The sequence below is a fragment of the Suncus etruscus genome, chromosome 15 (genome assembly GCF_024139225.1).
Source record: "Suncus etruscus isolate mSunEtr1 chromosome 15, mSunEtr1.pri.cur, whole genome shotgun sequence".
Lineage (NCBI taxonomy): Eukaryota > Metazoa > Chordata > Mammalia > Eulipotyphla > Soricidae > Suncus > Suncus etruscus.
In genome coordinates, this window is record NC_064862.1 from 22,451,147 (window position 1) to 22,478,251 (window position 27,105).

The window sequence follows — 27,105 nt, forward strand, 5'->3', positions numbered from 1 at the left end:
TGTGTGTGTGTGTGTGTGTGTGTGTGTGTGTGTGTGTGTGTGTGTGTGTGTGTGTGAGAGTCTGTCTGTCTATCTATGTGTGTCTATGTACACGTAAGCATGGTAAATGAAGGGAAGTGCTTTGATCTTGCTCTTCCCCCCAGATCCATAGGCTGATCAGATCCAAGCTGTTCAATAAGTATTTGGCGAGGGGCCAGAGCTTTGGCACAAGCGTTAAGACATCAACCTTGACTGCTCTAGCCTAGGACTGACCGAGGTTTGATCCGCCAGCGTCCCATATGGTCCCCAAGCCAGGAGTGATTTCGGAGTGTATAGCCAGGAGCAACCCCTGAGTGTCACTGGGTGACACTTTTTGGATGGCCCAAAAAGCAAAAAAAAAAAAAAAAAGTATTTGGCGAATTATTGATACAAATCCTTTTTGTGGCCATAGTTCTCCACCCGTAGGTGACTCGACAGCCCCTCTCTCCAAATTCCTCTACCCCATACTTTGTGCAGCTGTATCCCAGACCTCGGGCCCTGGAGGGCTCGTTCCCAGGAGAGGTGCCATGACCCACTCAGCCCAGCTTCCTTTGCTTGAAGCACTTGGGAGAAGGGCAGGGGACAACCTACCTTAAAATAGGTTGCTTGGGGCCGGAACAATAGCTCAGCGGTAGGGCATTGCCTTGCACATGGCCGACTCTGGACACACCCTGGTTGGATTCCCGGCATCCCATAGGGTCCCTGAGCCTGCCAGGAGCGATTTCTCAGAACAGAGCTAGAAGTAGCCCTGAGCACCACCGGGTGTGGCCCAAGAAACCCCCCCCCCCCAAAAAAAATAGGTTGCAAACCAGAGATAGGACATTGGGCAGGGCGTTTGTCTTGCATGCAGCTGACCTGGGATCAATCCCTGGCGCCTCAGAAGGGATTCTTGAGTGCAGAGGCAGGAATAAGCTCTGAGCAATGCCATGTGCCTTGCACATGGCCAACCTGGGTTCAATGCTGGCATCCTGTATTATCCCTTGAGCACTGCCGGGAGTTAAATGTGAGCATAGAGCCAGGAGTAAATTCTGAGAACCACCAGGTGTGGCTCCCATACATACTAAAACAAACAAACACACCCCAGAAATAAAAAAAAAATTGGTTTCTTTTTCCTATGCAGCCCCAGGCTTACTCCCTTCAAAACCTTACCACATTGCACCCATCTCTGTCTTTCTCTGTCTCTTGCTTTTTGTTTGGAAAACAAAGTCAGCCACTTGTCAAAACTTATTGTGGGGCTCAAGGCTGCCTGCATCCCTGTGTTCTCAGCTAAGTCTTGAACCCCAGGCCCTGCCCCTACTGCTGGTTCTGGTGCCTGAACCTCCCTTCTCTGGCCCCAAGGCCTGATGCCTCTGTGCTGTCTCAGGCTTACTCTCTGGCTCATTCTTTTCCTTCTCTCTTAGTCAGGCACATCTTGTTCTCCTAGCTTTTCTGTTCTCTATTTAGACTGTGCAGGCTCGCCTCCCTGGCAGGCCCATTTCGTTCCTCCGCCTTCTCACTTGTCTTCAAGATACCTTTAGGAAATTCAGTCCACACTGGCCTCGCCCAGTCTGTGCACAAGGTATCAGGGTGTGGGCCCCGGGGCTTTTAATTAATTAATTAATCACTTAACTAATTTTTTACCTACCCTTGCATGTTGGCATGGCTGCCTCAGGCCCCAGAGGAGGACAGTGATGACGGAACAGCGCTGTGTGCACCCAAGCCCCGGCCTGCTCCTTCTCTCCCTCAGAGTATCACACTCACTTCTCTGTCACTTGGGTTTGTTTCCAGACCCCTCTCCCCTGCCAACTTCTCAGGAGAAGCCTCCTTCCACGTCCGTCTATTCTCTACATCTGGGTGGCCATCACTGTCCTGGAAGCCATCACAGACAAATCCAGTCGATTTTGCTCTAATCCCAGAGTCCCATCCATTCACACCATGTCTGCTTGGAGAATTTAAACTTTTCCGTTTTCCTCCTTTTTTTTTTTTTTTAATTATTCTTTTTTTGGGGGTGAAGGGCACACTCAGCAGTGCTCAAGGATTACTCCTGGCTCTGTGCTCAGAAATTGCTCCTTCTTGTAGGCTTGGGGAACCATATAGGATGCCAGGGATTGAACCTGGGTCCGTTCAGGGTTGGTCGAGTGCAAGGCAAATGCCCTACCACTGTGCTATCACTCTGGCTCCAACATTTTCCGCTCAGTGTCTTCTTCCCTCTCCATATGGAGGCATATTGGTGCGATATTTTGCACATTTGTGTCCTAAATTCTCTCTTTGGTCCACCTTTCAATCATGTGTGTGTGAGACACTCAGCAGTGCTGTGACCACCAGAGAAATGTTCTGCAGGGTTTTGGGGGGCACTTGGTGCCAGGGGTTGTACCCAGGCCCAATGCACAGTCTCTTACCCCTTTCTGTCTCATCCTGGTGGTCTCACTCAGTTTTTTTGCTTTTGTTTTGTTTTGTTTTGTTTTGTTTTGTTTTGTATGAGGGCCACACCCTGCAGTGCTCCTGCCACAGCACTCAGACATCGCTTCTGTTGTGCTTTGGGGGACCATCGGGGATACCAGGGAATTGAACCGGGCCGACTGTGGACCTCCCCACTGCTCTGCTGCTCTGACCCTCTCGCTCTTTCTGCTGAGCTCTTCCTCTCAGTGCTGCCTGTTGTCCCCCTCCCCGGGCAAGGAGGAAGACATCTTCCCACCATCCTATCCTCTGTCCACTCACCCTCACCCCACCCCAGTTCAGACGCACTTATTCGGGAGGCCACTAGGTGCTGCTCTTAGCTTTTTCCTGGAAGCGCCTCAGGGTTGTGGTGTGTGGCGGCTTGGGTGACAGCCTGCTTCAGCTAAAGGCCTGAGTTAGATCCCTGCCATCCCAGGCACCCCCAGCACTGCTAGGCCTTGTCTTGGTAGCCCCTGAGGACAGCTGGGTTTGGCCCTAATGGCCACGAGCACCACTGGGGTTGACCCTCGTATAGGAAGAAGACATTTCTATCATGTCCTCTACCACTGCTTAGAACCCAGAGGCTTCTTGAAGCCTTCTCTCCATCCCACACGTTGCTAAGGCCCCAAAATTCAGCCTTCTTCAACCTCTGGATTGGGACAGGGATCTGGGGTGCATTTGGAGGTGTCCTGTTGGAAGATGGAAATTCATGGGGCTGCTGCCTTGATCCAAACTGCTAGACGTGGGGCTGGAGAGATAGCACAGTGTTTACCTTGCATGGATCTGGGTTCGATCTCTGGCATCCCATATGGTCCCCTGAGCCTGCCAGGAGATATTTCTGTGCATAGAACCAGGAATACCCCTGAACACCTACTGGGTGTGACCCAAAAACCAAACCAAACCAACTGCTAGTCTGTGCACTGCTCAGGGCAGATGCCAGTGGGCAGGTGAACTCTGAAGAGCTCTGCTCCCGTGGCCCCTTTCACCTCTCATTCCTCTGCCTGTAGTCTCCTGACTCACGTCCACCATGGAAGCACAGGCCTTTGGTCACTGTCCGACATGGCTTTTCAGAGCTTCAGTCCTCGCCTGCCCAGAATGGACAGTCAGTCCTGAACTTGAGATTCTGGCCTGCTTAGATACCCCCCCAATCCCCAGCCCACCTGCCCTGGGTCCATACTACCCCTTGTTTCTGGGGGATTCTAGCCAGGGGACTCCTTCAGGTGCTGAGGAGAGAGACCCCTGTTGCCTGAGACAGTGCCTTCCCCTGCGAGCCTCTCATAGACTCTGTTGCCTTGGGGATCCTGCCAGCCCCTTCCATGTGGTTTGAATCTCTCTCTGGGCACTGCACACTTACCCTTCAAAGGCGGCTGACACTCTTTTCTGGGTGTCATGCAGGCAGTCACCATATCTTCTATCCAGCAATGCCCGTGGGCCACAGGTCCCGCCTGCTTCTGGCCGACAAATTGCTTGATGCTGCTACAACTGGAGCCTGCTTTGGAGGCTGAAAGGCACTGCCACACCCAGGCTACCCAGGGCATGAGCGAGATGCCAGAGTTGCTTCTTCTTTTTTATTTTTGTGTGTTTCTGGTGGCGCTCAGGGGTTACTCCTGGCTCTGCGCTTAGATATCGCTCCCGGCAGGCATGGGGATTATATGGATGTTGGGATTTGAACCACTGTCTGTCCTAGATTGGCTGCGTGCAAGACAAACATTCTACCTCTGTGCTATCTCTCCAGCCCCTCCAGTTACTCCTTAAGTCCCACCCCACTCCCGCCTTTGCACAGGGCACAAGAGCCCTTGTCTGATATTGGAGCCCATAGCAGGGTTCAGGGGTCAACTCCAGGCATTGGAATCAAACACGGATCCCAAGCTGGGCTCCATCTTCCATCTTGATGAAAGCCTTTGGTTTCTCATAGGCACAAGCCCCTGTGTATAAATTAGGGGTGCTCGTGGGGACATGGGGGCAGAGAGATAAAGATAGAGAGGGGGGGTTTGTGCACTGGTTGTGTGTGAGTGTGTGTGTGTGTCTGTCCACACGCAAGTTCTTGCATGTAGGGGGAGACTGCCCCCAATCTTTAAGAGAACGTGACTTCGTTCATTGCAAACACCTCAGTATGGTTTTCGGTGGGTTTATCAAGTTAGTTCATAAATTCCAGGATGCGTGATTTTAAAAGCCAACGTATTTTTGGAACAGTGCTGATGAGTTGTTTTTCTTTTTTTTTTTCTCTTTGCACCCTATCACAGATTGCTGTGCCACGTTATTTTTAGTGCCGTTGGTCACAATTAAGGTAGGGCCCCTCAGCCGAGCTAATTTTGATTCCCTCGTTTTAGCTTCCAGGATCCATCCTTGGCTCTCTCAAAAATAATCGGGCCTCGGAGTCTGGGAGCCGGTGGCATCTTCAGCAGCCGTGCAGTCCAGCCCCTGAGGGAATGGATGGGCAGCTTCACTTTGAGGCATGATCGCAGCCATGCCAGTGGTGTTTGCTGAGTGCAGACAGCAGAGACCTCACTCTGATTCTCTTTTGAGAGGAAGAATCTTAAGTAGAGTTTTTTTGTAGGGCTTCCCCTAACCCTCCACTTAGATGGGTTATTTAAAGATGGGAGGAACCTGCAATTTTTTTAAATTTTTCTTGAACTATTTAGAGATTGTCTATAAGGTGGTCGGTCAGTTTAAGAAAACACAGTTTGGGGCCAGAGAGATAGCATGGAGGTAAGGCATTTGCCTGACATGCAGAAGGTCGGTGGTTCATTCCGGCTTCCCATATGGTCCACCTAGCCTGCCAGGAGCGATTGCTGAGCATAGAGCCAGGAGTAACTCCTGAGCGCTGCTGGGTGTGACCCAAAAACCAAAAAAAAAAAAAAAAAAAAAGAAAAAAAGAAAGAAAACAACAAAACACAGTTTGGGACTGGAGAGATGGTGCAATGGGGAGGGGTTTGTGGGGGTGTTTGCCTTGCAGGAGGCCAACCCGGGTTTATTCCCCAGCATCCCAGGAGTGACTCCTGAGTGTAGAGCCAGGAGCAAGCCCTGTGCATCGCCGGGGATGGCCCATCTATCCCCCACCCCAAATACCCACAATCAGACATGGCTTCTGGTGATGACAGCCAAGGCCTTAACTTGTGTCCTGTCCCAGCACTGCTATTCCTATTTAGACTCTTGGGGCCAGAGTGGTAGTACAGTGGTAGGGTGTCTGCCTTGCACGCAGCTGGCCCAGGACGGACCGGGGTTCAATCCCCAGCATTCCATTCGGTCCCCCAAGCCAGGAAAGATTTCTGAGCATAGAACCAGGAGTAACCCTTCAGTGTCAGTTTTGGGTGTGGCCCCAAAACCAAAAACCAAAGAAATAGATTCAGACTCTTGGGGGCCTCCATCATTACAAAACAGATGCAGATGTGGGTCTTAGGAAGAGATGTTGATTTCAGAGTAAAAAAAAAACAAACAACTTTTTTTCTCTCTAGAAAATAGAAATTTGGGGGCTGGCACTGGAGGGAAAACCTAAACTTGGCTACGTGCTGCAAGAGACAGCAGTGCTGTGTGTGTGTGGGTGTCTGGCTGCGTGCACCCCGCGGCTCAGAAGTGCCTCTCCTCTCCATGGGGATGGCTGGCAGGATCAGTGAGGTGGCCGGGAGGAGTGGGATTGCCATGTGTGGGCAGCTGTGTGTGCTTTTCTTAGCACTCGCATTGTGCTGCCGCCTCTCGGGCCTGGCGCATGAACCTGCCACCCAGCTCCAAGCTTGAGTGTGGTGGTTCCCTGTTCCGTCACCACCGTTCCCCGTGTTCCCATCCCCAAATTAACCACCTGGCCTGGAGGAAGAGTCAGTTGTGTGTGTGTGCGTGTGTGTCTGTCTTATTGTCTATCCATCTGTTCGTCTGTCTCTGAGGCTGGTTCTAGTTTGACCAGATAGATGGATGTTTGTGGTTTTCAAACTGAGGCTCAGAGTTGCTTCCACGTGCGGATAGGACTATTTCCGGTCCCCATGAATGGTCCATGTTGCTTTTTCCCATGTGTCCCTCATTCTCCATCATGCCCGGACAGTGCTTCTCTCTTGTTCCTGTTTTGCAAAACCAGATGGCTGGTTATAGAAAATGCTAGAACAGAGTTTGGGCATTTGCCTTGCATGCAGTTGACCCAAGAGGATCCCCAGCATTCCATATGGTCGCCAGGAGCGATTTCTGAGCACAAAGCCAGGAGTAACTCCTGAGTGCTGCTGGTTGTGGCTCCCCAAAAAGCAAACCAAAAAAGAAAATGCTATAAAAAGAAAATAAGTTGGAATAGATCAGGATATTTGGAGAATCTGGTCACCCACAAGAGATATATTGATATATATGTAATATAAATGATATATATGTGATATATATTCTTGGTGTTAGTGGGACTAGCTATGTGTGTACAAGAAAAGAATAGAACATGCACACATATAAATCAAACTACTTCTTCCCTCTTCCTTTCTGTCCTCTTCCCCCACCCCTTCCTTTCTGTCCTCCCACGCAGTGCTCATGGCTTCTGGGTCACTCACTCCCAGCAGTACTCAGCCAAGTGAAACTGACTGTTTAGTGCTCAGGTTCTTTCGTGCTAGGGACCTCGACAGGCACCCTGGCAGTGCCTGGGGCCTTCCAGGTTTATGCCTAGCGATGTTCAGGGGTCAGATGATGCCAGGGTTGAAACTTGGGTCCCTGCACATGGAAAGCAGGACTTCTATTTCCTATCTGACTAGCATGGCTTTTTTCATTTGTTTCTGGTTTTGTTTTTTGTTTTTGGACCATACCCAGTGAAATTCAGGGGTTACTCCTAGCTATGGCACTCAGAAATCCTCCTGGCTTGGGGGACCATATGGAATGCTGGGGGATGGAACCACGGTCTATCCTAGGTCAACCATGTGCAAGGCAAACACTCTATTGCTTGAGCCACTGCTCCAGCCCCTATATTCTTTTTTGGGAGGGTTTTGGGTCACACCTGGCAGTGCTCAAGAGTTACTCCTGGCTCTGCACTCAGAAATCATCCCTGGCAGGCTCGGGGACCATATAGAATGCCAGGATTCGAACCACCGTCCTTTCTGAATCAGCTGCATGCAAAGCAAATGTCCTACCGCTGTGCTATCTCTGGGCCCCTCATGTTTTTTTTTTTTTTTTTTTTTCCTATTTTTAATAGAAACTCATGGTAATGGTATGTATTAGCCATTTCCAAGTTGACTTTTAAAAACTGCTGGTGGGAATGGTGTCACAAGCCACGTACATTGTCCTGAAGTTTATAGTCCACCACAGTTAACTTTTATTTTATTTTTTGGTTTTTGGGCCACACCCAGCGGCACTCAGAGGTTACTTCTGGATCTGTGCTCAGAAGTCACTCCTGGCAGGCTTGGGGAACCATATGGGATACTGGGAATCAAACCTGGGTCTGTCCTGGATCAGCAGCATGTAAGACAAAAGCCCTACTGCTATGCTATCACTCTAGCCCCCCACAGTTAACTTTAAAACTGTTCTTTTTTTTTTTTTTTTTTTTTTGGTTTTTGGGCCACACCCAGCAATGCTCAGGGGTTACTCCTGGCTATCTGCTCAGAAATAGCTCCTGGCAGGCACGGGGGACCATATGGAACACCGGGATTCCAACCAACCACCTTTGGTCCTGGATCGGCTGCTTGCAAGGCAAACGCCGCTGTGCTATCTCTCAGGGCCCTTGAAACTGTTCTTACTTGGGGCTGGCGAGGTGGCGCTAGAGGTAAGGTGTCTGCCTTGCAAGCGCTAGCCAAGGAAGGACCGAGGTTCGATTCCCCGGCGTCCCATATGGTCCCCCCAAGCCAGGGGCGATTTCTGAGCGCTTAGCCAGGAGTAACCCCTGAGCATCAAACGGGTGTGGCCGAAAAAAACCAAAAAAACAAAAACAAAAACAAAAACAAAAAAACTGTTCTTACTCTAAGATGCTGGGCATGGTCACCCTTTGAATTTTAAATGGCTCGACCCCAAGCCTCAACTACTTCTATTTCATGCCATGGTTCTTAGCCAGGACTAAACATTAGAGTCACCAGGGGGACTTAATAAAAATGGTGCTGCTTGGGACTTGCTTTCATCTGGTGATTTTTTATTTAATTGGTCCACTTGGGGCCTGAAACTTGGGGTTTTTATTTTTAAAGAGACTTTTTTTTGGGGGTGGGAGGATATATCCAGCAGTGCTCAGACCTGACTCCTGGCTCTGCATTCAGGAATTACTCCTAGTAATTCCTAGTAAAGGCATCATAGGGGATACCAGGGATCAAACCTGGGTCAGCCACTTGCAATACAAGTGGCTGTAATTTCTCCCTGATGTACTACTATTGCTCCAGCCCCATGAGACTTAATTTTGGGGGAGCAATTTTGGCTTCATAGCAAACTTGGCTAGAGGAAGATGCTGAAACTTTCCATGGACCCCGGCCCCCACATCAGCCCAGCCCCTCCTCACCCGCATCCCTTGATTCTTATCCCCTCCAGAGGGTTATTTGCTGCCCTCACATCCACCTTGGCACATCATTGTCCATAGTTCACTGTTGCCTTTTACTCTGCACTTGGGACCAACGTCCAAGCCTATAAAGCTTCCCAGGTGGAGACCAAAGTAATGACTCGGACAGAGGGGAGGACATTTGTCTTGCACTTGGCCAGTTTCTTTTCTTTTTTTTTTTTTTTTAATATATTTTTTATTTAAGTAACGTGATCATAGTTGGGTTACAGTCATAACCAGAACACCCCCCCTTCACCAGTGTAACATTACCCCCTCCCCCCTTCCCATACCCTGCCTGTATTCGAGACAGGCATTCTACTACAGTTATTTGTTTTTAAGTTCAGTAAGTTGTATTTCTTTTTCCTTAAAGGATAAGAGTAAAAAACTATAGTAAAGGTGTGATAATGGCAATCGCCATTGTTTGCATAGGTGCAGGAAAATGGGGAAAATGGAAAAAAAATCCTTGACCTGATTACAAAAAGGCCTCACCACAGAAGTTTATTGGCATAAGACCGACTCTGGGTTCCAGTCATAGCAGTCCGTCCAACTCGAGTCATTCTCAAGGTCCCGGTGAAACTTTTTCACACTTTAGCTGTTGTTGGTATCAAATTCTTATATTTAAAGATTCTGTGCATTTCTTTCATCGATGTCAGGCTGATGTGGAGCATCCTCTAGTTTCAGCATACCTTTCAATGCGGAGCGATCTGCCCTGCAAGCAGGCTGTTGCTGAGTTGTCTGGGTATTGGGAGCACTCTTTGGAGTAAGTCAATGCCAAAATAGTGGTAGGTCTTCCCTGGTAGAGGCTTGGATCCTGGTAATGTTATAGACAATTGTGGTTGTTTCCATAGATGGTATCCATTATTCAGGTGTGTGTGGGCGATGCCCATTCTTCTGAGGCCTGAGCCAAATCATTATGCCAATGTTCAGGATAAAAGGCCTAATTACATTACCAAATTTGTGTTCCCATTTCTATTAGATAAGAACTTGTTTGCATATGTATTATTTTCCCATTTTAATGTGCCTATGCAAAAGAGAAGCAATACCACAAGATATTATTGGTGATCTGGGGGCCAACGAATAAAGTCCAACATTCCCCGTAATGGCACATACATGAAATCTATACAGAGATATTCTTCTACCAGTATTGCTTATAAAACAGATCTCAAATGGGGGAAATCAAACAATCAAATAACAAATCCAGTAGGCAAAATTGTCACTCTATGAGGATATTCGAAAAGAGTTATAGATATTAAGGGAATACATCTGAGATATATATACAAAGGAGATACACGTGACCCTTTTATGTTTTAAAAATAGTCAAGAGGGAGGGGAGTGTTTCCGAGATACCACTTTGGTCTGTGATTTGGACAAGTGAAGAGAGCATGAAGCCATGTCCTCCCCTTGTTGCCTGCTGAAGCTTCTGACTCCCCGAGAGGGGTTTGCTTCCTAATTGCTGGAAGTTGAAAGTTCAGTAGTCCCTTCCCAGCCCCTTGCAGGTACAAGGAAGCCTGGGGTCTCTTTTAAATTGCACCTCGCCGGAACCCACTTGCTGGGACCCTGAGCAGTTGTCCAGGAATAACCTTGGGGATGGGGAGGAAGGAGAGAAGGCTGTGGGGGGCAGCCGAGGCTGCATCTTCATCTTATCTTGGCCAAAATGTAACCTTGCCGTGATGGCACGAGGCCAGTTTCAATCCTCTTGGCATTCCCTATGGTCCACTGAGCAGCACCAGGAGTGGCCCCAAACCATCAACAATACAAAATTTTTTTTTGTTTGTTTTTGGGCCATGTGTGGCGGCACTCGGATTACTCTTGGCTCTGTGCTCAGAAATTGCTCCTGGCAGGCTCTGGGGACTATATGGGATGCCGGGGATTGAACCCAGGTCTGTCCCTGGTTGGTAGTGTGCAAGGCGAACGCCCTACCACTGTGCTATCGCTTTGGCTGCCCCCTCATACAAATTTTTTTGCTTTTGTTTTTGGGTCACACCCGGTGATGCTCAGGGGTTACTCCCTGCTATGCGCTCAGAAATTGCTCCTGGCTTGGAGGACTATATGGGATGCTGGGGGTTGAACCTCAGTCTGTCCTAGGTTCGTGTGTGCAAGGCAAATGCCCTACTGTTTGTGCCACCGCTCTGCCCCCCCATACAAATTTTTTTTTTTTGGTTTTTGGGCCACACCCGGTAACGCTCAGGGGTTACTCCTGGCTATGTGCTCAGAAGTTGCTCCTGGCTTGGGGGACCATATGGGACACCGGGGGATCGAACCGCGGTCCGTCCAAGGTTAGCGCAGGCAAGGTAGGCACTTTACCTTTAGCGCCACCGCCCGGCCCCAATTATTTTTTGTTTTTGTTTGTTTGTTTTTTTTGGGTCACACTCGGCAGTGCTTAGGGATTACTCCTGGCTCTATGCTCAGAAGTCATTCCTGGCAGGCTCAGGGGACCATATGGGATGTTGGGATTTGAACCATCAACCTTCTGCATGCAAGGCAAACGCATTACCTCCATGCTATCTCTCGGGCCCCCATACAAATTTTTAAAAGCTTCCTAGTTGATAGCAGCTGGAGGGAGACCAGGGCAGATTTAGAGAGGCTCTGAGCTATTTCTTCTCTCTCCTTGGCCTCAGCTGCCACCCTTACAATTGTGGATCGGTTCCAAGTCATTTTTAGTCTTAGCAAGCAAGCTTACTGTAGCTTTTTTTTTAAATGTGATTTTTTAAATTCTTAAATAATAAACATAATAGATATCCTTAGTACCTTCTTTCAAAACAGCTCCTAATTGCGGTACTTCAAACTTCCAAGCAGCGAACATTCGCCAAGCTTCAGACTAGCAGGAGTGGGACTGGTGGGTGGGCACCGGCGTGCCCTCCTTTTGGGAATCCTTTGCTGGGTGGTCCAGATCAGCCCTGTGTCCTGCGAACCCCTGACCACCTGCCATCACTCACCGTCTGATTGTCCTTCTCTGGGTGCTGGCTCATGAAGTGCATGGGTGACTCGATCACCGAAGGTTATGGGACCCCTTTTGTAGTTCATCGTCCTTTCTTTTTTCTTTTTATTATTGCTTTTTTTTATTTTTAATATCTTTATTTGGGGCCGGAGAGATAGCACAGCAGCGTTTGCCTTGCAAGCAGCCAATCCAGGACCTAAGGTGGTTGGTTCGAATCCTGGCGTCCCATATGGTTCCCTGCGCCTGCCAGGAGCTATTTCTGAGCAAATAGCCAGGAGTAACCTGGAGTAACCACCGGTGTGGCCCAAAAACCAAAAAAAATAAAATAAAATAAAATAAATATGCACCTACCGCTGTGTACCATGATGACAAACATGTTTGTAGTTTCACCGTCCTTTCTGGGGGATGTCTGTAATTTCTTCAAGAGAAGAAGTTGGGGAAAACATTAAAAAGCTAGTTCTGGGGCTGGAGAGATAGTACAGCGGTAGTTTGCCTTAGGTGCTGAAGGACGTTGGTTTGAATCCCGGTATCCCATATGGTTCCCTGAGTCGGCCAGGAGTGATTTCTGAGTGTAGAGCCAGGAGGAACCCCTGAGCACTGCCGGGTGTGACCTCCAAACCAAAAATAAATAAATAAATAAATTAAAAGAGCTAGTTCACTCAGGGTCATGCCAGGCGCCATGCTGCACGTCAGATGGGAGGGCCCAGGTTGGCCCTGCACGGGAATTGTCTCGGCAAAGGGTCCAAAGCGAGCCAGTGAGATGTTGCGACTGTGGCCGCATTTTCAGCCCCAAGTTGAGATTGCCAAAGCAGATTTATTTCTAGAGTTCAGTTGCTCATTTCTATGAATAAACAACACACTGGTGTTCCCTGAGTTTTTCTTATTTCAAGCTGCCTTTGGTCATCCTCTGAGGCCTCCTGTGCCCCTGAGGCCTCTTGTGCCATGGCTGGGGCAGTGATGTGGCAAGCCACCGCTCTGGTACTAACGATGTTATTAATGGTTGACGTGGGTGGGACTCTCACTGAGGGCCTGGTGCCGTGCTATGGGCCTACCATGGTGAACTGGGTTGAGAACGATGCCCGTTTTACGGAGAGGGAAACCTGGCTCTGAGCGGTTCTGTTGAGTGAGGGGTGACCGATTGTGGCTGGTTAGTGGGCAAAGGAGCAGCTCCACCCCGGCCATGGCCAGAACCAGCAGCCATCCTGGGCTATGCCCAGCCAGTCCCATGCTGCTGTCTCTTGCCTTTGGCTGGGTGCTGTCTTTTGTTTTCTTGTTTTGGGTCACACCCAGTGGCGCTCATGGTTTCCTCCTGGCTTTGCTCTGAGAAACCGCTCCTGGCAGGCTCAGGGGACCATATGGGGATGGAACCCGGGTCTGCCAAGTGCAAGGCAAACGCCCTACCGCTGTGCTATCTCTCTGGCCACTGGGTACTGAATCTTATCTGAGGTGCTGAGGGAATCAGCCTCTTGGGCAAGGACAGGGCTGCAGGAAGTAGGATGGATGCCCTCCTTCGGGCAAGTTGTTTGCGCTTGTTGGCCACCAGTGTTAAACGCTTCACGGTCTGGCCTAGGTAGGTGGGACTGTGGTGCAGCTGTGGCTCTGCCCAGCCATCCTATTGGGACCCCATCCTTGGTGCTCTGAACCGTTTCCACCAGTCCCCGATTTTGAGCCTAGGGTGCTCACCACTGAGGAACGCTGACCTGGAGGACAGTTACCCCTGCCCAGAAGTATGTTCTTTCCCAGGGATGCCATGAAATCTGTGGGCGGTGTGACTCAAGGACATCCTTTTCTGGAAGGCAGAAGAACCTTCTAGTTCTCGTGAGGTCATGATACCTTGGTTCTGAGATGTTTACTGCTCTTTCTTTCATCTTTTTGTTTGTCTGGGGGATGTTTTCTTGAAAGTTACCTCAGGAACATTGAGATAGTTCATGACTGGGCCCGGTGAGAGGACTATCAGCAAGGTACTTTGCTTTCATGGTGCTGTTCCCTGGTCTGTTTACTGTCTCCTGAGCATCTCTGCATGTACCTCAAATCCCCATACATTTTTTTTTTTTTTTTTTTTTGCTTTTTGGGCCATACCTGGAGGCACTCAGGGGTTACTCCTGACTCTGTGCTCAGAAATTGCTCCTGGCAGGCTCGGGGAACCATATGGAATGGCAGGAATCGAACCTGGGTCTGTCCTGGGTTGGCTATGTGCAAGGCAATTGCCCTGCCCTCTGTGCTATCACTCCGGCCCATCAATACCTCATTCTTAAAATGGGCCTCAGGCTTATTTCCCCCCATGACTCCTTTGAGTGGGTTGGCTGTCCTCCACAGAGTTCCAGGGTCTATGGTCCTTGTTTGCTGCTTTTGCTGTTGTAGCTCTGGGGCACAGAACTATTTTGGAAGCAGATTAGGGTTCAGTCCCCATGTGCTGGCTGAGTCGTCCGCTACCTCAGGTCCGAGAGCCTATTACTGGCCTGTCACCTCCCCCAGCAAGTCAGAAACCCAAAACAGCAGGTGGCCTTAGCTCCATGGAGCTGAATTTACACCTGGTTCCTTTTCTTCCTCTTCCTTCTCTTCCTTCTCCTTCCCCTCCCCTTGGCTTTGCTTCCTCCTGGATAGTCTTAGAAGCTTTGGAAGTGGGCCCCAGGTCTCTGGGTTGCTGTCCCCGTGCTGCAAGGCTGTCAGCCTCTCCCCTGGCCCACTGGGTGCTCCCGGCCTGTCCTGGCTACCTTGACCTCATTTATTTTCTTCCCCCAGGCCAGCCGTGTTGGGTGTTGACTCCCCTGCCAAGATCAGCTCCATGGAAAAGAAACTCCTCATCAAAAGCAAAGAGCTGCAAGACTCCCAGGACAAGTGCCACAAGGTATCTCACTCCACCACCGGCCTCCCTCCTTGCTCCAGGATCCTCCTGTCAGTGTTTGCCACCTGGGGCCGCTGCTGACCCAAGTGGAGCCAGCCGAGCCGGCCAGAGGCCAGCAACCAGCGGGGGAGCGAGGGAAGTCCGGCGTCTCTGCCGCCACCTCCAGCAAGCTCACGGGGACGGGACTTGAATTTGGGCCTCGGCCCGGCCTGCACCCCTTTAAGTCCGAACTGGAGGAGGCCCTGGATCTAAAGCTGGCCCCCGGTTCTCAGCACGACCCAGCCCGATGTCTGCTTTCATCACGGGCCCGGGGCCTCACCCATGGCTGCGATGCGTCCCACCCGCTCTGAGTGAGGCGAAGACGGCTCTTAAGCCTCCGGCTCGCATCTCAGCGGCCGCCGTGTAGCTCGTCATGCTCGCTCGAGACGCCTCTTAACACCCTCGCTCGCAGTTCCTGAAGCTCACACGAGGCTCTTTCTCTTGGCCTGGGATTCCAGAGAGGGCACTTGAACCCTGGCCTCCTCTCGTAGCTCCTGGCCCTGTCCTGGATCTGTCCTCTAGCACTTTCCAAGGACCTGGGGGGAAACCAAGATGGATCTGGGATAAAATTAGAGTGACGTCTGGCAAAAAATAAATAATAATAATAATAATAACAACCCCAAACGACAAAAAGCAAAAATCCAAGGCCCCCCCCTTTCTGGCCCCTCCTCCACAAAAAAAAAAAAAAAGCCAGCAGGTGAAAAATGATGCTTGTAGCTTGCTGGCTCACTGGGCTTTGAGAAGTGATCCAGGGGGACCTGAGCCGTGAATGAGAGGAGTGACTTAGCTCTGGTGACCGCCCTCGTGAAGACCCGCACGCCCGGCTCGCTCCCGGGCGAAGAAGCAATGGTATTTCCTTCATCCCTCCCCTGCTCCCGCAGCTCTGGCCTTCCGGGCACCAACCCAGCCCGCCAGGTGGACGAGGAGACGCTACCCCGTCCCCCTTCGCCTCCCCGAACCGCAGCCAGCTCACTGCACTGCACTGCACGAGTTTTGTTTTTCTGGCTTGCTTGCTGGCTTGGTTCCCGACCCTCTGAGGACCCTTCTAACCAGCCCGGTGTGTCTGTTGCAGATGGAGCAGGAAATGACGCGGTTACACCGGCGCGTGTCAGAGGTGGAGGCCGTGCTTAGTCAGAAGGAGGTGGAGCTGAAGGCCTCTGAGACTCAGCGATCCCTCCTGGAACAGGACCTTGCCACCTACATCACAGAATGCAGTGTGAGCCTCCCCCGCGCCCGTCCTGGCCCTCACAGGTGGCCCGTCCTGGTCTGTCTTGTGTGTCTCATCCTGTGCCATGAAGGTCCCCCACAGTCCCCCAAGGCACCTCCCGGCCAAGGGCGAGGAAGTCGGATGAGGGAGAGGCTCAGGCTCTCTCAACCCTTGTGATGGGCACAGCCACCATCATAAGTGTGGCCTGCAGTCCAGATGTCTTCCGATCTCTGCCCTCTGCCCTGCATCTTGGCCCACAGGGTCAGTTGACTGTGGGAGCCAGAAACTAGATCTGGGGGCTAGAGAGATATAGCACACTGATAGGGCATTTGCCTTGCATGCAGCTGATCCAGGATGGACACTGGCATCCCATATGGTCTCCTGAGCCTGCCAGGAGCTATTTCTGGACATAGAGCCAGGAGTAACCCCTGAGTGCTGCCGGGTATGACCCAGAAACAAAAAAGAAAAAAGAAAAAAAAAACAAACAGAAACTAGATCTGGTCCCGAAAAGCAGTGGCCAGACCCTCAGGGAACGACCAGCAAGTTCAGCCCCTGAAACTTGGATCTTCACCCATCGCTCACCACACGACTTTATTTTAATTTATCTTTTCTCCCTTTTCCTTCATAAGTGTAGACTTGTCTTCTCCATTGTCTCGTGATAAAACTTTCCATGCAGGTGTTCTTGAATGTGTCACGCCAAACAGTCTTTTAAGATGTTGAATTTCATTTTTCCAGGGTTGTTGGTTTTGTTTTTTGGTTTTTATTTTCCCCTCACCCTGCCTCACACCACGGAGGAAAAAAACCTCTAGAATATGGCTGATGAAGAATAACCGCTATGTTTTCCCTTCCAGACTCGCCTGCCTTTCCTCGGTGGGTGAAGTTATCCAGTCACGTAATTCCAGATACCAATTTCAATGTTCCCCCAAAACATGGAGGGACCCCTTCTGGGTGAAAGGTGTCCCTAGAAACCCAAGGCAGGAGGTGCCAGGAAACTTAAGGGCCTACAGGGTGGGGAGGAAAGTTGCTTCTGCTTTGAAAGGGAGAGAGGCCTGAGAGCTTGCGACCTGAGAGCGCGCAGACGGGCTTGGCCAGTCAGGGCCAGGGAGGTTTCTTCCCCGAGGCCTTAGACTCCCTGAGCACTGAAGTTAGAGTTCATCAGGATAGACACTTGGCTGGTAGGCAGAGACAGGCTGATATGCACTTTTTTTGGGTTGCAGTTGGTATCTCTCGCACCCAGGCATTCTTACAGGAGGACCCTCGAACCCAGGAGCCAGCTGGAAACATTGGGCCGACTCAGGGCCTGCCAAGCTCAGCGGGCTGCTCACTCTCTCACTCTTTTCTCCAGCAGTGCAGGAGCTGCGGGCGCCCCCCCCCCCCCCATTATCAAGAATTCTCTGCTTTCCACAGAGCTTAAAGCGAAGTCTGGAGCAGGCGCGCATGGAGGTGTCCCAGGAGGATGACAAGGCGCTGCAGCTTCTGCACGACATCAGAGAGCAGAGCCGGAAGCTCCAGGAAATCAAAGAGCAGGTACGTCTGCCGTGTGCCCACCTGCCCACCAGGGGCACTGCTCAGGCCTCTGTGCTCGCTTCAGGGGCTCCAGCAGCTGAGCTAGCCGTGGGGAGGAGGGAGGGCTGGGCCAGCAGAGCGAGGGATGTAGGTCGCTCGGAACTTGCTGTCACCACGATTTATATAAACCCAGACAGAGGCGCTGGCTGCAGCTCCTCTGGACTCTGCCTTCCTTCCAAGCGCTGCTGATTCGTACTGTGACAGGTGTGGGGTGGGAAGACATTGCAGGAAGATCTGGGCAGCACCACCACTACCATCACCATCACCACCTCCACCACGCTTTCTGTGACCACGTCAAGCATGGTGTCTGTGTCTTGGGAGCGGTTGGGGGCAAGCGTTGGAGGTAGGAAGCGGGTGCCATGCGGCCGTTAGATGGACCTCGGAGGCTCTAAGGATGGGCGTACAGGCCGAGCATCTCGCGGAGTGGCAAGGGTGAGTGGGGATCCATGTAGAGTCTGCAGAGCTGACATTGCTTCCTAGCTGGCTGTTTACTTTAAAAAAAAAGTTTGCCCAACTTTTTTTGTTTGATTTAGCTTTTTCTTTGAGCCATGCCTGGAAGCACTCAGGGAAGGATGACTCTTGGTTTTGAGTTCAGGAACTGCTCCTGGCCGGCAGGCTCTCGGGGGACTGTACGGGATGCCGGGGATGGAACCCGGGTCAGGATCTGGGATGGAATCCGGCATGCAAGAAAAAATGTCCTACTTGCTGGCCTCAGGTTATTTTAGATTATTCAGGGATTTATATAGAAGCATTATATTTTATAGCTTTCCTCCATGTCTCATTTTGGAAAGGAGTCAGGAAAATGCTGTTTTTTTACATCACTGTTTTATTTACATCAAGAATAGGTCAGAGGAACCCGAGAGAAAACATAGTGGTAGGGTGTTTACCTTGCATGTGGCTGATCCAGGATGGATGGTGATTCGAATCCCCCTGAGCCTGCCAGAAGGAACCCCTGAGTGCTGCCGGGTGTGCCCCCAAAACAAATCAAAACAAAAGAATCGTGTCAGAGCATAGTCCAACTGAGTTAGAATTCACTCAGCAGATCTCATCCGAGGGGCAAAACCCTCACAGGTGTGTTGGGAAGAGAATTGGGATCTTTCAAAGTCCCATTTTCTACCCCCACCACCATCATTCTAAAAGGTTTTTGTTTCTAGATGGTTCGTTCACTTTTTTTTCCCTCATTGTTTCATTTTTAGCATGAAAAATCCTCCCCCCCCCCCCCCGTTCTTTGAAGAAACCGTGAATAGAAACTTGAATGGAGAGGTGGCAATGAATAGTTGGAGAACTGAATTCACAGCTGCCAGGCAACCCTCATTCACTTCAGAGGGTCTAAGGGAAACAGGGATGCGAAAAAAAATGTACATTTTTTATTTCTGTGGGACATTACTTGTAGCTACGGGGTGTGGGGGGCTGTAACAAGATACAGGGTTGGAGTGATAGTACTATGGGTGTGTATGTAAGTGTGTACGTATGCAGGCTTGCCCATGGGGCCAACCCAGGTTCAATCCCCAGGAACCCATAGGGTCTCCCCAAACCCACCAGGAGTGATCCCTGAGCATAGAGCCAGGAGTTAACCAGGAGTTAAGTGTGGGCCCCCCCCCCCCAACCCAAACCAACAAACAAATGCCTGAAAAATAGTTCAATGCATTCAGTGATCCTCAATGAAAGTGTTAGGGTGGATGTGTGGACGGGGCAGGATGGTCCCATTGTTAGCATATCTGCCACTTTAATATTTACTTTTATTTGTTCTTTTTTTTTCTTTTGGTTTTTGGTTTTTGGGCCACACCCGGCGTTGCTCAGGGGTTACTCCTGGCTGTCTGCTCAGAAATAGCTCCTGGCAGGCTATTCGAACCAACCACTTTTGGTCCTGGAGCGGCTGCTTGTAAGGCAAACGCCGCTGTGCTGTCTCTCCGGGCCCTATTTGTTCTTTTTAAATGATTTTAGACTTTATTGATTGATTGGTCTTTGGGCCACACCCAGCGGTGCTCAAGGGTCACTCCTGACTCTGCACTCAGAAATTGCCCCTAACAGGCTGGGGGACCCTATGGAATGCTGGGAAGTGAATGTGGTTACTCCAGGATTGGCTGCATGCAAGGCAAATGCCCTACCCCACTGTGCTATTGCTCTGGCCTCCCACTTTAATATTTAAAACCGGGTCCCCTCTCATCTTTGACATATCAATGCAGCCAATGCCCAGGAAACTCAGCGAACCGATTCCCCCCCCCCCCCCCGCCTTCTCTGTCAGTTGACATATGTTGGGACATTCACTTTCTGCCGCCCCGTGGGGGAAATGAAAGCTGTCCACCACCAGAGGGAGCGGGCAGCTGGCATCCATGGGTTCCCACATCGCAGACCCACTTAAGCTATCCTGAAAAGGCTCCAGCCGGAGGTGGCTGAGTTCAAAGCGACAACTTTCATGCTTCATGGCACAGTTGGAGGCATAGATCTGGTGGCTGTTGAAACTTCTAGAACTTGGGTTCTGGTTTTATGTCTCATCAGGAGAGTTTATTCAAAGGCTCTTGGTAAAGTTTTTTGTGGCACAGAATATTTGCAGTTCCGGGAGAGAAAAATAGCATTTAATGCGCTCAGCCAATGCTCCATGCTTGGTTTGCAGCATGGAGATTCTCGCTGGATCTGCTGTGTCTTCTCACCCTGCCTCTCTTGAGCCTGTGTCTGTATCTATGCAGCTCCTTCATTCATTTTCGACACTTTGTTGCTTCAACTTAGCGAGAGAATTTGGATTTGCCATGAAATAAAGGCACCTGGGGTCTCCCTGAGTTGTTGGTTGGGTTTTATCAGGAGGCACACCCAGTGGTGCTCAGGGGTTACTCCTGGCTTTGCACTGAGGAATTGCTCCTGGCAGCGCCTAAGTGGATATGTGGGATGCCAGGGGTTGAACTCGGGTTGGCCGCATGCAAGGCAAGCACCCTACCCACTAGACATCACTCCTGCCCTACCTTAGGAAGGGAAACAGAAATCAGGGTTCTAGAGAAGACTATTTTTTTTGTTTGTTTTGTTTTGTTTTTGGGTTACACCCGGTGATGCTCAAGGGGTTACTCCAAGCTCTACGCTGAGAAATTGCTCCTGGCAGACCCTGGACCATATGGGATGCCAGAAATCGAACTCCAGTCAGTCCTGTATTGGCTGCATGCAAGGCAAATGCCCTACTGCTATACTATTGCACTGGCTTTAAAGGAGATATTTCTGATGTGGGATTTCTAGTTTGATTTAGACCATGTGAACTCCACTCCCCTCTTTCCCCCTGAGTTCTGAAGCACCCTCAGGAACCATGCTCTCTGCAGGCCTTTGTGTTTGTTCGCGTGTCTCCCCTTTCTTCGCCTCGCTTCCCCTTTCTGATTTCCCTTAACTCTTACCTACAACCCTTTAGATCCAGGGCAAGAAGCACCTCTCTGCTGTCCTTGGAAATGGGACAGGTTCTCTTTCTCTCTGATTTTTTCCTGAAGCAGGGATTGGCTAGCCGCTGGCTTTATGGGTTGCCTCAAAGTTTTCAGCATAATTACCATGATGGCTTGACCAATGAAGTGGGCTTGGCTCTGAAGCTTACAGCAGTCTGGGAACCCAGGCAACTCAGCTGACAGAGACGTTGCTTGCGGGGCCGGGCGGTGGCGCTAAAGGTAAGGTGCCTGCCTTACCTGCGCTACCCTAGGACGGACCACGGTTCGATCCCCCGGCGTCCCATATGGTCCCCCAAGCCAGGAGCGACTTCTGAGCGCATAGCCAGGAGTAACCCCTGAGCGTCACCGGGTGTGGCCCAAAAACCAAAAAAAAAAAAAAAAAAAAAAAGAGACGTTGCTTGCATCTTGCCTTTGCTTCTACTCTCTACTGGGTGCCAATAGCTCAGGGTTGGGGGTGGTGAACAGCCAGGCTGCCCTTGCTCTCGACAAAAATGAAAAAAAATCGCATTGTCTTTTTCCTGATATCAGCTCAAGAAAGGACAGAAAGCTGTGTGATAAAAACAGATGCCTTGATGGGGGTCAGAGTGGTAGTACAGTGGGTAGGATCCTTGCCTTGCATCTAACTGACCTAGGTTTGGGTTCAATTCCCAGCATTCCATATGGTTCCCTGAGCACCAATAGGGGTGATTCCTGAGTACAGACCCAGAAGTAACCCCTGAGCATCACCAAGGGTGCCTACCATAATCCCCAGCCCCAAGATAGTCTCGAAGCTCTTTGCCTCCTTCACAGACTAGAATTGGGGCTGCCTTGTCCTTTTTACTCAGAGCCAGTGGACCTTTTGGAGACCCCTAAAGGTCTCAGCGTGTTTTGTTTGTTTTCTTTGAATCAGAAGGAAAAGAGGCGAAACTTTTCACTTTGTCCCACCTCTTTTCAACCACTCCTTAGATACCTACTGAGCAAAAACCTCCATAGGAATCTACACAAGTCCTTCTGCAGCAAGAGAGACGGTGCTTGCCTTGTACACAACTGGCCTCATTTTGATTCCTGACATCATGTGTTCCTCTGAGCACTGTCAGGAGTGATCCCTGCGCCCAACTGAGTGTGGCCTCAAAAGCAAACCAAAAAGAGGGGCTGGAGCGATAGCACAGCAGTGGGGTGTTTGCCTTGCATGCGACCAAACCTGGATCGACCCAGATTCAATCCCGGCATCCCATATGGTGCCCGAGCCTGCCAGGAGCGATTTCTGAGTGCAGAGCCAGGAGTAACCCCTGACTGTCGCTGGGTGTGGCCCATAAACCAAACCAAAAAGAAAAGAAACCTTTAGCCACAGAGATCCAATCTCAGTCTGAACACTCATTCCTAGCCTTTATTCATAGAAACTCTGGTTTTGCTAACAAAGGCTATTTTCATACTTGACCCCAAAATTTCAAAGCCAACAAATGCTTCTTTAGTCTGGTACATCCAGTTTTGAGAAATTATAATGGTGATAAAGAATAATTATTAGTTTAAAATTTCTATTTTGATTTTAGGAATTATTTTCAGGGGCCAGAGCAGTTGCACAGTGGGTAGGGAGCTTGCCTTGCATGCATCTGACCCAGGTTTAATCTCTGGTATTCCAGGAGTAATTTTTTTTTTTTGTTTTGGTTTTTGGGTCACACCCTGCAGTGCTCGGGGGATACTTTTGTCTCTGTGCTCAGAAATAGCTCCTGGCAGGCCCCAGTAGACTATGTGGGATGCTGGGGATCTAACCTGGGTCCATCCTGGGTCAACAACGTGCAAAACAAATGTCTTATCACTGTGCTATCTCTCCAGCTCCCCAGTAGCAATTCTGAGCACAGAGCAGGAATAACCCTTGAGCACTGCTGGTTGCATTTTGGATTGTTTAGACCCCCATGCAAGTTGTGTTATAGAAAACAAAAGTGTCTGGACTTTTTTTTTTGTTTGTTTGTTTGTTTTGGGTCACACCCAGCGGCACCTCAGGTTTTTACTCCTGGCTCTGTGCTGAGAAATTGTTCCTGGCAGGCTCAGGGGACCATATGGGAATGCTGGGAATTGAACCCGGATTCATCCCGGGTCGTCTGCGTGCAAGGCAAATACCCTACCGCTGAGCTATTACTCTGGCCCTGAAAGGTTCCTTTTCAAACCCATCAGCAAGTCTAACCAAGTTTGGACAGGTACGTTCGAGAGGACATGGTAGCTGTGATTTCCCTCAGAGGAGACATAGGAGAGCTGCCCTGTGGTGAACCATCCACCCTAGTTGTTTCGAGAACAGCCCCTTTTCCCTTTATCAGGACTCTGCAGGCCTCCAAGGGGCTGTGCTTCCCAGTCACTGTGCCCGCCCTTGACTCGAAGCTCTCGTCAGTGGCCTGTGCTGTCTCAATGGCCGTGCTGACGGACCATCTTCTGCTGGACGTTTCTCAGGGTGTTCCTCCTCCAGGCTGTGCTAATGTGCTCTCTTTTCTCTTCGTGGCTCCTCCTCAGGAGTACCAGGCTCAGGTGGAAGAGATGAGGTTGATGATGAGCCAGCTGGAGGAGGACCTGGTCTCGGCGAGGAGAAGGAGCGATCTCTACGAGTCCGAGTTGCGAGAGTCGAGGCTGGCAGCGGAGGAGTTCAAGAGGAAAGCCACCGACTGCCAGCACAAACTGCTGAAGGTAGCCAGACCCTCGCTGGCTGGCCGGCGGGCCAGCGAACCCTGAGAGAAACTCGGGCGGCCTGAGTGGCAGGGATGCTGGCTGTCTGGCTTGGGGTGGAAAGCATTGAAATGCTCTGGATTTGTGAAGGATAGATTACAACAGGGCTGAGAGCTGGTGTCAGCGGGCAGGACGCTTGACTTGGACACAGCCAACCCGGTTCTATCCCCTGCACCAACGTTAAGAGTGATCCCTGGGGGTTGGAACAATAGCACAGCAGTACGGTGTTTGCCTTGCATGCTGCTTATCTGAGATGGACCCAGGTTTGATCCCCAGTATCCCATAGGGTCCTCTAGCTTGCCAGGATCGATTTCTGTGCGCAGAGCCAGGAATTATCCCTGAGCACCACCAGGTGTGGTCCCAAAACAACAAACAAAAAAAAGTGATCCCTGAACATAGTAAGCAGTGTTAGGTATCCACACATGGTCCTTTCCCTCACAAGTGAAAGGTAAGATTGTCACCGTGATCCTTATTTTGGTCCCAGAGACCCATCAGGTAGCACAGGTAGGATTTGCTCCGAGACTCTGAGGTTTCTTCTTTGGGGTGCTGTTCAGGATTTGATTCCATTAAACAAACAAACAAAAAAAAAACAAAAAAAACTTAATTTAAGTACCTGCACTGAGATTTCTGATGTTCTAGTGAGTCCTGTCTTTTACATTCCAGGCTAAAGATCCAGGGAAGCCAGAAGTCGGGGAATATTCCAAATTGGAGAAGGTATTTTCCATGATGGACTCGCTGTTTGGGGGATAAAAAAATGACTTTTTAAATCTCCCACAGTACTCTGCCTCAGGAGTCATCGATTGAGAATATTCTTGGAACAAAAGGGGATGGGGTGAGGGGTGTCTTCTGGGTAATTGTCCCATAGAACAACCTCTGAGTAGCCACGGTTTGCTTCAAGATCTCTGCAAGGAGGACAGACATACGTCCTTTACTTTGTTTTCATGACTGGTTAGAGATCATAGACCCAAACCAAAAGATCTTGGTAAAAATGGAACCTCAAGAATATGTTGCAGAACCCATAATTCCAATTTACTTTTTGCTTTCTCCCTGGGGGATTGTTAATTATCCAGATCAATGTTGAGCAGCAGCTCAAAATCCAGGAGCTCCAAGAGAAGCTGGAAAAGGTAAGTCTGGACCATCTCCTTCCCCCTTCCCCTTTCCATGTAATTTTTTTGTTTGTTTTTGGGCGACACCCAATGGCACTCAGGGGTTACTCCTGGCTCTGAGCTCAGAAGTCACTCCTGGCAAGTTTAGGGGAGCAGATGGGATGAGAGAGAGGGCTGAGCTAGTGTATAGTGGTCTTGCACATAACTGGACAGGAATAATGATTTCTGAGCACCACCAGGTGTTTGTTTTTAAATATTTTTTTAAACTTTATTTATTGATTGATTCATTGTTGATTGATTGGTTTCTGGGCCACACCCAGAAGTGCTCAGGGGTTACTCCTGGCTCTGCATTCAGAAATAGCACCTGGGGAACATATGGGTTGCCGGGGATTGAACCACGTTCCTCCTGAGTCAGCCACCTGCAAGGCAAAGACTCTACTGCTGTGCTATCTCTCTAGTCTCGTGTTTTTAAATTTTTTTAAATATTTTTTTAAAAAACAAGACAGAATGTGAATTTGTGAGTTGCCATGATGTTTGCGCTCCTCTCTAATTATTTTGGGAAGAAAAATATGTTGATATCTTTTGTTTTTATGCTGTAGTTTTCCTGTATGGAAACTCAGTACAGGAGAAATAATTGCTATGGCATTATTGCATTAGTTGCTGGGCAGATAGATTCTGCTAGACCTTTCTTGTCCTCGTGTTCTATTTTGCATCGAATCTGAAGATGCTCCTGGTTGTCTTCTATATCCTCAAGAAAGAAAAAAATGTTTTCGGCTTTAATTGTGGGCTTTATTCCAGATTCAGCAATGTTAAAAGAATATGTATGAGCACCTTAGAATAACACAGAGAGAAAATAGAACAGGGGTTTCTGTGTTTTGAAAGATGAATATGTTGGATACCTGGTGTCCCCTGATATTCCCTTTTGTCTCCTCCCCTCCTCCCTGAGCTTGAGCTCTGGCCCACTGGATTTTTTGTTTTGTTTTATGGGCCACATCCAGTGGCACTCAGGGGTTACTTCTGGCTCTTTGCTCAAATTGCTCCTGGCAGGCTCAGGGGACCCTATAGGATGCCGGCAATCAAACTTGAGTCCTTCCTGGGTTGGCCACATGCAAGGCAAACGTCCTACTGCTGTACTATCTCTCTGGCCCCCAAGAAGAAATATCTTTTTTTGGGGGGGGTTACACCCAGGAGCGCTCAGGGGCTACTCCTGGCTCTGCTCTCAGAATTTGCTCCTGGCTGGCTTGGGGGACCCTGTGGGATGTTGGGATTTGAACCACCTTCCTTTCTGGGTCTGCCGTGTGCAAGGCAAATGCCCTACAACTATGCTATCTCTCAGGCCTCATGGATATATATTTGTCATCATCTCTGGACTCGTACATATCTGCATTTAAACCTTCTCCCCTTTCCTTCTCGAACCCTTCCCTAAGGGGCTGGTGGTCGATGTGGTGTCGGGGCAGTGGTGGGCCTGGTTAGGACTGGTGCTCCACCAAGTCCAGCTCATCCCTTCGGCCCCTTCCTTCCGGCAGGCGGTCAAAGCCAGCACGGAGGCCACCGAGCTGCTGCAGAACATCCGGCAGGCCAAGGAGCGAGCAGAGCGCGAGCTGGAAAGGCTGCAGAACCGGGAGGACTCATCTGAAGGCATCAAAAAGAAGCTGGTGGAAGCTGAGGTGAGCGCTGTGACTGCAGGCCCAGGTGGATGAAACCTGGGCCCGGCACAGCTGGCCAGCTGCAAGTGGCCAGGAGCAGCTGGCCGGGGTTAGCCGGACCCACTGTTCCTTCTGAGAGAACCACCTGCCCTTGGATGCTTAAAGCTGGGAGGTGCTTTGACCATAGTGGGGAGACATAGCTGTACCCCAAGACCTGCCCCTTTCGTTCATTTTTCTCTGGTTGGGACGGCCTTCGGTTGAACATTGAGGCACCACGTTCCCTCTTTCTTCTGTCAGTGCCTTGCGTTTCTGGTTCTTCTCCCCATGCCGCCCAGCCCGGTCCAGGCTTCAGCCAATTCCCATGTATGTTGGCGACTCAGGATGCTCTGATTTGGGGATGGGGGCTCCCTGTTCCTCACTTGCTTCATTGTGTGTTAAGTCATTTCTAAATAGACCAGGCCACACATGCATGCCTTCTCCCTGTCTCAGACACAGTACTGAGGCTAAGTCTAGGCCATTTTGGGGCCTTCCTCCATCCCACCATCTGTTTCTCGCGCATTCTCTTTGGGGACTATGACCCTCTGGAGCTTCCAGTTGTCCTCCACACGCCGGGGCCGTCTTCTCCTTGCTGTGTTGTGCGGCCATCCTCAGCCCCCTACCTGGCAGCCTTGCACTGGCTTGCCACCTTCTCTGGCTTCTGGGCTGGGGGTGCAACTATCATGTGGGGAAGGAACCTGTCTCTTCGCCCTGAC

General features: G+C 50.2%; 1 protein-coding gene across 1 annotated transcript in view; it reads left to right on the forward strand.

Annotated features, from left to right (window-relative positions):
* Positions 1–27,105, forward strand: part of CIT (citron rho-interacting serine/threonine kinase) — a 159,611-nt gene that overhangs the window by 59,876 nt on the left and 72,630 nt on the right. The window contains exons 9-15 of the mRNA XM_049787776.1: positions 14,580–14,685; positions 15,794–15,937; positions 17,336–17,455; positions 23,392–23,562; positions 24,265–24,315; positions 24,672–24,725; positions 26,234–26,374. Of these exons, the coding sequence (XP_049643733.1) occupies positions 14,580–14,685; positions 15,794–15,937; positions 17,336–17,455; positions 23,392–23,562; positions 24,265–24,315; positions 24,672–24,725; positions 26,234–26,374 (787 nt within the window). The remainder of the gene's footprint in view (positions 1–14,579; positions 14,686–15,793; positions 15,938–17,335; positions 17,456–23,391; positions 23,563–24,264; positions 24,316–24,671; positions 24,726–26,233; positions 26,375–27,105) is intronic.